The following is a 12,835-nucleotide window of genomic DNA, read 5'->3' as shown; positions in this document are numbered from 1 at the left end:
GGAGGCAAGCTATACCCTAGAAGAAGCAAGAAACTAATTGTCTTGACAACAAAACAAAGAGAAGAAAAGCACACAAACATAACCTCACATCCAAATATGAATATAACAGGAAGCAATAATCACTATTCCTAAATATCTCTCAACATCAATGGCCTCAACTCCCCAATAAAAAGACATAGATTAACAAACTGGATACGCAACGAGGACCCTGCATTCTGCTGCCTACAGGAAACACACCTCAGAGACAAAGACAGACACTACCTCAAAGTGAAAGGCTGGAAAGCAACTTTCCAAGCAAATGGTCAGAAGAAGCAAGCTGGAGTAGCCATTCTAATATCAAATAAAATCAATTTTCAATTAAAAGTCATCAAAAAAGATAAAGAAGGACACTTCATATTCATCAAAGGAAAAATCCACCAAGATGAACTCTCAATCCTAAATATCTATGCCCCAAATACAAGGGCACCTACATACGTAAAAGAAACCTTACTAAAGCTCAAAACACACATTGCACCTCACACAATAATAGTGAGAGATTTCAACACCCCACTCTCATCAATGGACAGATCATGGAAACAGAAATTAAACAGAGACATAGACAGACTAAGAGAAGTCATGAGCCAAATGGATTTAACGGATATTTATAGAACATTCTATCCTAAAGCAAAAGGATATATCATGTTCTCAGCTCCTCATGGTACTTTCTCCAAAATTGACCATATAGTTGGTCAAAAAATGGGCCTCAACAGGTACAGAAAGATAGAAATAATCCCATGCGTGCTATCAGACCACCATGGCCTAAAACTGATCTTCAATAACAATAAGGGAAGAATGCCCACATATACTTGGAAATTGAACAATGCTCTACTCAATGCTAACCTCGTCAAGGAAGAAATAAAGAAAGAAATTAAAAACTTTTTAGAATTTAATGAAAATGAAGGTAGAACATACCCAAACTTATGGGAAACAATGAAAGCTGTGCTAAGAGGAAAACTCATAGCGCTGAGTGCCTGCAGAAAGAAACAGGAAAGACCATATGTCAGCAGCTTGACAGCACACCTAAAAGCTCTAGAACAAAAAGAAGCAAATACACCCAGGATGAGTAGAAGGCAGGAAATAATCAAACTCAGAGCTGAAATCAACCAAGTAGAAACAAAAAGGACCATAGAAATAATCAACAGAACCAAAAGTTGGTTCTTTGAGAAAATCAACAAGATAAATAAACCCTTAGCCAGACTAACGAGAGGACCCAGAGAGTGTGTCCAAATTAACAAAATCAGAAATGAAAAGGGAGACATAACTACAGATTCAGAGGAAATTCAAAAAATCATCAGATCTTACTATAAAAGCCTATATTCAACAAAACTTGAAAATCTACAGGAAATGGACAATTTCCTAGACAGATACCAGGTACCGAAGTTAAATCAGGAACAGATAAACCAGTTAAACAACCCCATAACTCCTAAGGAAATAGAAGCAGTCATTAAAGGTCTCCCAACCAAACAGAGCCCAGGTCCAGATGGGTTTAGTGCAGAATTCTATCAAACCTTCATAGAAGACCTCATACCAATATTATCCAAACTATTCCACAAAATTGAAACAGATAGATCACTCCGGAATTCCTTCTATGAAGCCACAATTACTCTTATACCTAAACCACACAAAGACCCAACAAAGAAAGAGAACTTCAGACCAATTTCCCTTATGAATATCGACGCAAAAATACTCAATAAAATTCTGGCAAACCGAATCCAAGAGCACATCAAAACAATCATCCACCATGATCAAGTAGGCTTCATCCCAGGCATGCAGGGATGGTTTAATATACAGAAAACGATCAACTTGATCCATTATATAAACAAACTGAAAGAACAAAACCACATGATCATTTCATTAGATGCTGAGAAAGCATTTGACAAAATTCAACACCCCTTCATGATAAAAGTCCTGGAAAGAATAGGAATTCAAGGCCCATACCTAAACATAGTAAAAGCCATATACAGCAAACCAGTTGCTAACATTAAACTAAATGGAGAGAAACTTGAAGCAATCCCACTAAAATCAGGGACTAGACAAGGCTGCCCACTCTCTCCCTACTTATTCAATATAGTTCTTGAAGATCTAGCCAGAGCAATCAGACAACAAAAGGAGGTCAAGGGGATACAGATCGGAAAAGAAGAAGTCAAAATATCACTATTTGCAGATGATATGATAGTTTATTTAAGTGATCCCAAAAGTTCCACCAGAGAACTACTGAAGCTGAGAAACAACTTCAGCAAAGTGGCTGGGTATAAAATTAACTCAAATAAATCATTAGCCTTCCTCTGCACAAAAGAGAAACAAGCCGAGAAAGAAATTAGGGAAATGACACCCTTTATAATAGTCCCAAATAATATAAAGTACCTCGGTGTGACTTTAACCAAGCAAGTAAAAATCTGTACAATAAGAACTTCAAGACACTGAAGAAAGAAATTGAAGAAGACCTCAGAAGATGGAAAGATCTCCCATGCTCATGGATTGGCAGGATTAATATAGTAAAAATGGCCATTTTACCAAAAGCGATCTACAGATTCAATGCAATCCCCATCAAAAAACCAATCCAATTCTTCAAAGAGTTAGAACAATTTGCAAATTCATCTGGAATAACAAAAAACTCAGGATAGCTAAAACTATCCTCAACAATAAAAGGACTTCAGGGGGAATCACTATCCCTGAACTAAAGCAGTATTACAGAGCAATAGTGATAAAAACTGCATGGTATTGGTACAGAGACAGACAGATAGACCAATGGAATAGAATTGAAGACCCAGAAATGAACCCACAGACCTATGGTCACTTGATTTTTGACAAAGGAGCCAAAACCATCCAATGGAAAAAAGATAGCATTTTCAGCAAATGGTGCTGGTTCAACTGGAGGGCAACATGTAGAAGAATGCAGATTGATCCATGCTTATCACCCTGTACAAACCTTAAGTCCAAGTGGATCAAGGACCTCCACATCAAACCAGACACACTCAAACTAATAGAAGAAAAACTAGGGAAGCATCTGGAACACATGGGCACTGGAAAAAATTTCCTGAACAAAACACCAATAGCTTATGCTCTAAGATCAAGAATCGACAAATGGGATCTCATAAAACTGCAAAGCTTCTGTAAGGCAAAGACACTGTGGTTAGGACAAAACGGCAACCAACAGATTGGGAAAAGATCTTTACCCATCCTACAACAGATAGAGGCCTTATATCCAAAATATACAAAGAACTCAAGAAGTTAGACCGCAGGGAGACAAATAACCCTATTAAAAAATGGGATTCAGAGCTAAACAAAGAATTCACAGCTGAGGAATGCCGAACGGCTGAGAAACACCTAAAGAAATGTTCAACATCTTTAGTCATAAGGGAAATGCAAATCAAAACAACCCTGAGATTTCACCTCACACCAGTGAGAATGGCTAAGATCAAAAACTCAGGTGACAGCAGATGCTGGCGAGGATGCGGAGAAAGAGGAACACTCCTTCATTGTTGGTGGGATTGCAGACTGGTACAACCATTCTGGAAATCAGTCTGGAGGTTCCTCAGAAAATTGGACATTGTACTGCCTGAGGATCCAGCTATATCTCTCTTGGGCATATACCCAATAGATGCCCCAACATATAAAAAAGACACGTGCTCCACTATGTTCATCGCAGCCTTATTTATAATATTCAGAAGCTGGAAAGAACCCAGATGCCCTTCAACAGAGGAATGGATACAGAAAATGTGGTACATCTACACAATGGATTATTACTCAATGATCAAAAACAACGGCTTTATGAAATTCGTAGGCAAATGGTTGGAACTGGAAAATATCATCCTGAGTGAGCTAACCCAATCACAGAAAGACATACATGGTATGCACTCACTGATAAGTGGCTATTATCCCAAATGCTTGAATTACCCTAGAAGCCTAGAACGAATGAAGCTCAAGACGGATGATCAAAATGTGAATGCTTCACTCCTTCTCTATAAGGGGAACAAGAATATCCTTGGCAGGGAAGAGAGAGGCAAAGATTAAAACAGATACTGAAGGAACACCCATTCAGAGCCTGCCCCACATGTGGCCCATACATATACAGCCACCCAATTAGACAAGATGGATGAAGCAAAGAAGTGCAGACCAACAGGAGCCGGATGTAGATCGCTCCTGAGAGACACAGCCAGAATACAGCAAACACAGAGGCGAATGCTAGCAGCAAACCACTGAACTGAGAATAGGACCCCCGTTGAAGGAATCAGAGAAAGAACTGGAAGAGCTTGAAGGGGCTCGAGACCCCATATGTTCAACAATGCCAAGCAACCAGAGCTTCCAGGGACTAAGCCACTACCTAAAGACTATACATGGACTGACCCTGGACTCTGACCTCATAGGTAGCAATGAATATCCTAGTAAGAGCACCAGTGGAAGGGGAAGCCCTGGGTCCTGCTGAGACTGAACCCCCAGTGAACTAGACTGTTGGGGGGAGGGCGTCAATGGGGGGCGGGTTGGGAGGGGAACACCCATAAAGAAGGGGAGTGGGGAGGGGGATGTTTGCCTGGAAACCAAAGAATTATTATTAAGTATTAAATAAATTAAAAAAAACTAATCTTGGTGCTGACCACCAGAGATATGAATAAAAACTGTGATACATGTGGAATTTAATTTCCAGTTATAAAGAATAAACTTGTGTCATTTTTAGGATAATAGATGCAACTGGAGGTAATCATATTGCGTGAACTACATCAGTCTTAGACAAATACCAAATGTTATCTTTCATTGTTAAGTTTTACAGTTTAGTTAGGTACATGAAATCATATGGAAATAGACTCAAAACTATCTAGGTGAACCCAGAGGAACACTGGAAGACAGAGGCCTGAAAATGGAGAGATTTACTGATAGTGGAGGCATATGAAGAAATACTTTAATGACTTGCAAGAAAACGGCCTTATGCAGCCCAGTTTACTAAACTAAACACATTTAAAATTTCAAAAAAGGAGAGAAATAGTGGCCCAAAATAAATAAAATTAGAGGTGAAAAACATGACAGTATATAAAATTCCTAAAGAATCCAGAGAAATATTAGGAAATATTTCACAAACTTATTTTCTAATAAACAAATCTAGATAAAAAGGATGAGTCCCCAGACATGTAACCTATGTTACATAATATGAATGGCTCTAACAACTCCATAATAGCAAGAACTGCAGCAACAAAAAGGATGAAATGTGTAATAATATCATCCCTTTGAAGAACACTTCCAAGGTTTAAATATAGTTACTGGTGAATTTTACCAAATCCAAGAAGAATAGCTAACAGTAACACTCTTTAATTTCTTCTACAAACAATAAAGTGAAACAATATTACCAAAGTCAATTTAAAAAGCTTTGTTTTCCTTTAAAGTCCCAAATATAAAAAGGAAAACAAAATAATTTGATTCATTAACCTATAGGCAGAAATTCTCAACCAATTCTTTGTAAATCACATTCAGGAATCAGAGTATTTATATTTTAGTTAAAATGTGTTTAAAAATTTTAAGAGGGATACACTATCAAAATACAAATTAATTTTATCTAAAAGATACAAGTTTCACTCAATAGATGCAAACCAATCAATATATGCAAAATGAAAATATCTTGAGGTAAATCTAACTAAGCAAATCAAATTCTTTTATGATATTAAGACATTGAAGAACTTTCAAAACTTTGAAGAAATAAATTGAAGAATATATAAGAAGATCAATTGATCTCCCATCCTCATGGATTGGAATAATTAATGTAGTAAAATAGGTCATTCGATCAAAAGCAATCTTCATTTTTATTAAAATTATAACACAGTTCATCACAGAAATTGAAAGGGTAATTTTCAGTTTCATGTGGTAACAAAAATCCCACTATTGCTAAAAGAGCTCTGAACAATAAGCATCTATTAGAGTTACCACAATAACTGATTTCAAGTTGTACTACAGAGAAATAATAATGAAAACAGGATGGTATGGAAGAAAACAGACAAACTGGTCAATCATCTAGACTTGAAGGACCCCACACAAGTCCATACACCTATTGATAATTTTGAAAATGAAGTCAGAAATACACAGTGGATAAAATGCAGCACCATCAACAAATAGTGCTGTTCATATTACATGGCTACATGAAGAAAAATGGAATTACACCCATATGTATCCTCCACAAAATGTAAGTCAAAGTAGACTTAAAACCTCAACATGAAAACACATACACTGAACCTGACAGAAGAAAGAGTAGGGAATAGTCAGGGATTCATAAATATGAGAAAAATATTTTTGATCACCAGAACACTGATAGCACAGGCAGTAAAGATCAACAATTAATTAATCAGACCTCACTAACCTGAGAAGCATCTGCGCATCACAGGACACTATAATTGGACAATGTTGCAGCCTACAGAATGGGAAAAGATTTTTTTACCACGCACATATCTAATAGGTTACTATCTAAAATATAAAAGTACTAAAATTAAAGAAAACAAAAAACAATACCAATAACAAACCAGGCTTAAAGAAACAAGTAACCCAATTAAGTAATGGAGTTCAAACCCAACAAAAAATTATGAAGAAAAGGAAACTCAAGTGGAAAAGAAACAAATAAGTGTTCAACATCATTAGTCATTAAGGAAATGTAAGTAAAAACTACTTTGAGATTTCATCTTATATCATTCAGAATAACCCATATCAACAAAACAATGACAACACATGCTGACAAAAAAATGTGGAAAAAAGAGAAAGCTCATTCATTGCTGGTCTTCAGTGTGGCAAGATCCTCAGAAAGCTGGGGTGTACTTCAGTATCTAGCAATACGACCTTTGGACATACTCAAAATGAGCTTCATCCTACAACAGACACATTTGCTTAAAGACGTTCATTGCTGCTCTAGTCACAATAGACAGAACTTGGAAAAACCTAGCATATAGAGATGGCTAAAAAATATCTGGTACATTTATAAAATGAAATATTCATTATCCACTAAAAATGAAATTATGAAGTTTTCATGTAAATGAATTGAACTGGAGAAACATCATCCCAGATAAGGTAATTCAATCCCAGAAAGTCAAATTTGGTATGTGTATATACCATATATATGAATGTTGTCTCTTAACTCATCCATCAGCAAGCTACAATCAATGTAATCACAGGAATTAGCAAGAGAGTAAGTGATTAGATTGAAGGAGGGATAGATCTCCTTAGGAAGAAGACATAGAATAGATTGTTATAGAAGAATGAATTGAGACTAGAGGATCAAACAGTGACAGGAGAGGAATGAGGGGATGAAGAAAGAAATATAAGGAGGAATGGCTAGGCCTAAGGAACATTTGAAAGGTCATAAGACAACCTAATACAGTAGAAGCTTCCTATAACATATACTTATATAAAGGTGTTCCAAATGAAATTCCTCAATAACACGATACAGAAAAGTTCCTCTTGTCACCAAAAGCAACTTTCAGTATGAAGATGAGTTGTATCTAATTGAATTATTGGCCAAAGTGTTCCCATCACAAACCCTAAATAATTTAAGGTATTGCCAAGTCTTCTTTCCACAAACAGATAGTAAGGCTCTATTGATAAAGACAACACCTACAGAACTCACTGAAGATGTAGAAGTCAATCTTGTGACTACCTAGAGCTTTCACATCTATGGACACTTACTAATAGGACTAGAAGATATTCTGCATGTTACTAGAGGAGAAACTAAATATCAACCCAGCTACAAACTTTTCATATACAATTGTGACCTATGTCCAAGATATGCTGCTGCAATAATGACACGTTTGTGGGACTAACCAAGTAATATCTGATTTAAGTGAAGACCCACACTATGAGATGGCATGAAACGCTGCTTGTGGATCTAAGAACCTGAGGTCAGATAGTCCAGTAATCTTGAAGAAAACCAAATACTAATAGAATATAGCAATGAAATGACTCCTGTCATATCTTTTAGGAACGTTTATTCCTTACTCAGCCATCAAGAGAGAAGCGTCCTCCTGTAGCAAATGGGAATAAATACAGAAACCCATGGGCAGAGTGTGTGTATAGACACACATTACGGGCATGTGAAAATGAAAAAGGGTTTTTTTTTCCTAAGGGAGTCTCACTGGAGGAATAAACTACTTCATGAATTTACTCCATGTCTCACCCTCATTGGCTAGCAGAAAACAAAGTCAACAGCTTCCTTGGGGGTCTTGGTGTCATAATGAGATGGTTGGAACGTGAATAGGGCATTCACCTGACTAAGTCTGTTGAGGTCCCAGTTCTGAAATGAGAAGTAGACACAAAACCTACTCTTTAATCCAGAACGTATCTCAAGTTGATAACCAATTGCAAAAAAATCAGTTTTTTCTAATGAAGTACCATTGGGTATACAAATGACACTTAAGCGCTGTCTCATGCCCAGCAATAGGTGGCCAACACAATATATCCAAAGATAGTTTGAAGATATGATTTGTCATGTTTATTTTGCAATGCTTTTTCTGGACATTTCTTCCATATATATATATATATATATATATATATATATATATATATATATAATTTTTATGGGTTTTCCTTCTGGGTGAATGTGTGTAACACATTCACAAAATTTAATCCAAGAAGTTAACAATCTAAACAGAACCATAACCAATGAGGAGATTAAAATAAGTAATCAAAAGTCTTCAATTAAAAATGTCCAGGGCCAGAATTATCACCCCATAGTTCGCCTGGATTTTTAATTCTTCAGATTCTTCTTAAAACATTCCTTTTAAACCATTAAAAAGAGAAAAGAAACAGAATGAACACTTACAACCTTCTACAAAGCCAGTGTCACTCTACTACTGAAACCAGGTAGAGATACTGTAGGCCAAAATTCCTGATGAATATAGACTAAAAGAAATTTAAGAAAACAACAGTAAATATAACTTAGAAACACAGAAAGAAGACCATCAACCATGACCAAGTTGGTTTTATCTTTCAAATGTATAGATGTTTCAGCATATTTCTCAGGGCAATAAATGAAATAAAAAACATAAATGGGCTTAAGACAAAAATCACTTGATTATTTCAATTGGTGCAGAAAAGGTTTTGACAAAATTCTTCATATTTTCATGGTAAAGGTCTTAAAGAATGTAGAGCTAAAGACAATATACCCCAACACAACAATACACATACACGCATACACACAACTATAGGCAACATCAACCTAAATGGAGATGTATATTAGTCAGGGATACCCAAAACTCCCATTTCTTCTTAATATTGTGTTTGAAGTACTACCTAGTGCAAGAAGGCAATACAAGGAAATTAACAAGACACAATTAAGGAAATGAAAATTAAACTATCATTATTTGTAGGTAACATAATGCTATATATTGGAGATTAAGAAATTCTTCCAGAACAGAAATGATCACCAAATTCAGCAATGTGGCAGCATTCTAAATCATCTTGCACAATCAATAACTTTTTTGATACACCAAAAACAACCATATACAGAACAAGAAAACATAGACACATACACATTCACAATAGCCTAAGGGAAAATGTATGAGAATAAATGTAACCAAGGAAATGAATAATTTTTTCAATGAAATCTTTAAGCTTCTGAAGAAACGGGGAGAGTGAGACACTAGGAAATAAAATGATATTCTATGTTCATAGACTGGTAGGAGTAGTGTGGTGAAAATGAGCATCCTACCAAACACTATTTAAAGTCTCAATGCAATCCCAGTGAAAATGATATCTGTCTTTTCACAGGAAATAACATGTACAATTTCAAATGAAACCACAAAGGATCCTGAAGTAAGGAAATGATGCTTGAAGGATTACAGTTATATATTTTAAGATATATTAGAGAGCCATAATAACAAAACAACATTGGTACTGTTACAAACAGACATACAGACTAATGGAACAAAAATCAAATCCCAAACATAAATACATGTTACTTCAACCTGTTAATATTTGACTGAGACGCCAAAAAAAGAAAGAAAAAAGATAAAAATCCACATGCTGAAGAAAAGAGGCATCTTCAAGAAATGCATACAAAACTTTAAAATTAACCTTGTATCTGTCACCTTGCACAAAACCTAATTGCAAATGAATCAAAATCATAAGTGTGAAGCCTGAAAATCTGAGACTATTAGAAAAAACACATGGTACCCTCCATAATACAGTTGTAGGAAAAGATTCTGTTTGCCAAAGAATTAAAGCTCAGAACAGTATTGGGACTTCATAAAACTAAACATCTTCTGCATAGCAGTCAACAAGTTGTACAAACAGCCCAGAGAGAAACAAGAGCTTTGCCAACACTTTCTGAGGTTTAATATCCACAACATAGAAAAATGACAATTCTTTACTATCTTGGAATTGAATTTTCCATATGTTCACTGTACAGAATACATGCCAGTGGCTTGCTTTGTGATATTAGTTATATTATTGAATATAATTCATGACAACACTAATTCTTGACAACAGGCTAGAAGAGGGCAGGAACAGTGGTGTAATAAGGGGAGAATTGAGTCTCAGAACAGAAAGAAACTAGAATACTTTTGTTCTTATTGGGGGAAAATTAGTAAACAGAAATAATAAACATGAATTAGAGACAGTCCTTGGGATACAATAGCAGTATGTTGGATGTAGATAGCAGGGTTGAATGCACACATAATATTTCTAGGCATTGCATATCTTTAAAGTCTAACAGAAAATAAACAGAAAATTATTAACTTACTGAATATAGAAATTATTATTGCTTCGATTATCAGATGCAGAATCAATGGTAATAGTAAAAAGAGGTAAAAATGCAGCAACCACCATATCTCCATCCTTGTATACACTAGTTTTTGTCTTTGCAGCACAGTAAGAGCGGTCAATGGAGTAGGCATCACTGGAATATTGCAGAAGCAGTAACATAAAAATCAGAAGAAGCATCACAGGAGTAACTGCAATGTTTAAGTCCATGTACAGTTTGAATTTGCAAAGGCAGGAGGTGTATACCTATCCAATAAATCTGTGTTAGTTCATATAAATTCCAATGTTGCTGTTGACTATGATGGGTACTCTTATTCCCATGGCTTCTTCAACTCAGTTTTTTAATATCCCCCGGCGAGTCTGAAAAATTTTCTTTCGTGGAACTCCAAAGTTTAGGTCTCACTTGCCAGAAAGAAAATTATGGAAAATATGTTTGGGGCTCATCATCTCCAATCCCAGGTGCTATGATTTCATCCAGTTTCAGTGACAACAGGGCTCCTGAGCTGAAGTCCTCTTGGGAAGACTTGATCAAGCTGATGTCAAAAAACTTACCTTCTGCTGTAGATAAAAATATTGTCATAAGGGATGGGGATGTATCTCAATTACTAGTATGCTTTTCTATCATGCACAAAGTCTTGGGTGTAATCACCAGAAACACATAAACTGGGCATTGTTTTAAACATCTGTAATCCCAGCACTGGGGATCAAGACACAGAAGAATCAGGAGGTCAAGATAATCTTTGTAGACACAAAATGCTTGAAGTCAACCTGTACTAAAGACTGTCTCAAAAAATGTTGTTAAAATCCATTTGTATATCCTCATGATTAATTTTTGCTCATTTAACATGATTTTCTTAGAGTATGTGAGGTATCTGTCCCCTTTCCTACTGAAACAGATACAAATGAACTACAAATTATATATATGTATATATATGTATATATATATGTATATATGTATACATATACATATACATATACCTGTACATATAGTGATGTATATATGCATTTACTAAGTAATTACACATTGAATTTAGTTTATCAACTGTGCCACAGTCTACTTCATGTAAGACATTAATAATTCAGAAAATCATAGGACTAGGATACAGTAAGAATAGAGTAAGAAATGTGACTTAACTGTCCTTTGTTTTTAAATTTTTTCAATCCTAATAATGCTTTGAAATGGAGACTACTAGTTTTTTTTTTGTTTCTATATAGGTATCTGTGTTTGTGTGTGTATATCATGTGGAGGACACAGGTTGAAATCAAATGTCTTCCTTTACTCTTCAATATCTTACTTTTTTGAAACAAGTTTCGAAGTAAACCAGAACTTTTTGGTTTACCTAAAGTAATCGAGCAACCAGTTTCTGCCTCTCCAAGGAAGAACTAGAACTATAAATGTATGTGATATGCCCATATATTTTATGGGAACTGGGGATCTGAACACAGTTGTCATTATTTTATGGTCAACTGAACCATTACCCTTGCCCCTAAAGTCTACAACTTTTCAGATAAAAACAACTTTTAATCAGCTCTCAAGTGGAGACATATCATAAATACAGAATACCTAGCCTAAATACAGAAGAATTTTAAGTACAGAATAATGAATTTCAAAGTTTTTTGTGCAAATGTTTATTTTAACACTTTATAACTTTTGCTGCACTTGGTATTGAATACAGTGCCTCCTACATGCTAAGCTGGAGATGTAAAACACATCTAAACTGGGATTTTTTTCATCTTAAAGATTAAAATCATAAGATTAACAGGACAATGATGGTACCAGAAATGATTATGTTTAGCAAGTTAAGTCAGGCTCAATAATACAAATACCAAAGGTTCTTCTGTTATCTTCTGTTTGTGTGCTTGACCTGAAAGCAGAAAAGAAAGATAGAAGAGAGAACACAAGGAGGCAATAGAGAGTAATTGGAATGTTACATAAAAGAAAAATTGGGGAGACACGCCTGGGAAGCCAGAGGAGACTACACTCTGCCCACATTTCTGACTCCAGAGGAAAACCTGGGACCCTGGTGCATGGGGGTCCCAGGAAAAGGTGGCACATGCCCTCCTGGTTGCT

General features: G+C 35.7%; 1 protein-coding gene across 1 annotated transcript in view; it reads right to left on the bottom strand.

Moving 5' to 3' along the window:
- The window catches only part of LOC120093129 (vomeronasal type-2 receptor 116-like), a 99,708-nt gene extending 88,767 nt beyond the window's left edge, over positions 1-10,941 (bottom strand). Inside the window, exon 1 of the mRNA XM_039089912.1 lies at positions 10,745-10,941. Within this exon, the coding sequence (XP_038945840.1) occupies positions 10,745-10,926 (182 nt within the window). The 5' untranslated portion in view covers positions 10,927-10,941. The remainder of the gene's footprint in view (positions 1-10,744) is intronic.
- Between the last annotated feature and the right edge of the window lie 1,894 nt (positions 10,942-12,835).

The sequence above is a fragment of the Rattus norvegicus genome, chromosome 12 (genome assembly GCF_036323735.1).
Source record: "Rattus norvegicus strain BN/NHsdMcwi chromosome 12, GRCr8, whole genome shotgun sequence".
Lineage (NCBI taxonomy): Eukaryota > Metazoa > Chordata > Mammalia > Rodentia > Muridae > Rattus > Rattus norvegicus.
Note: the sequence above shows the minus strand (reverse complement) of the source record. Positions and strands in the feature narration are given on the sequence as shown.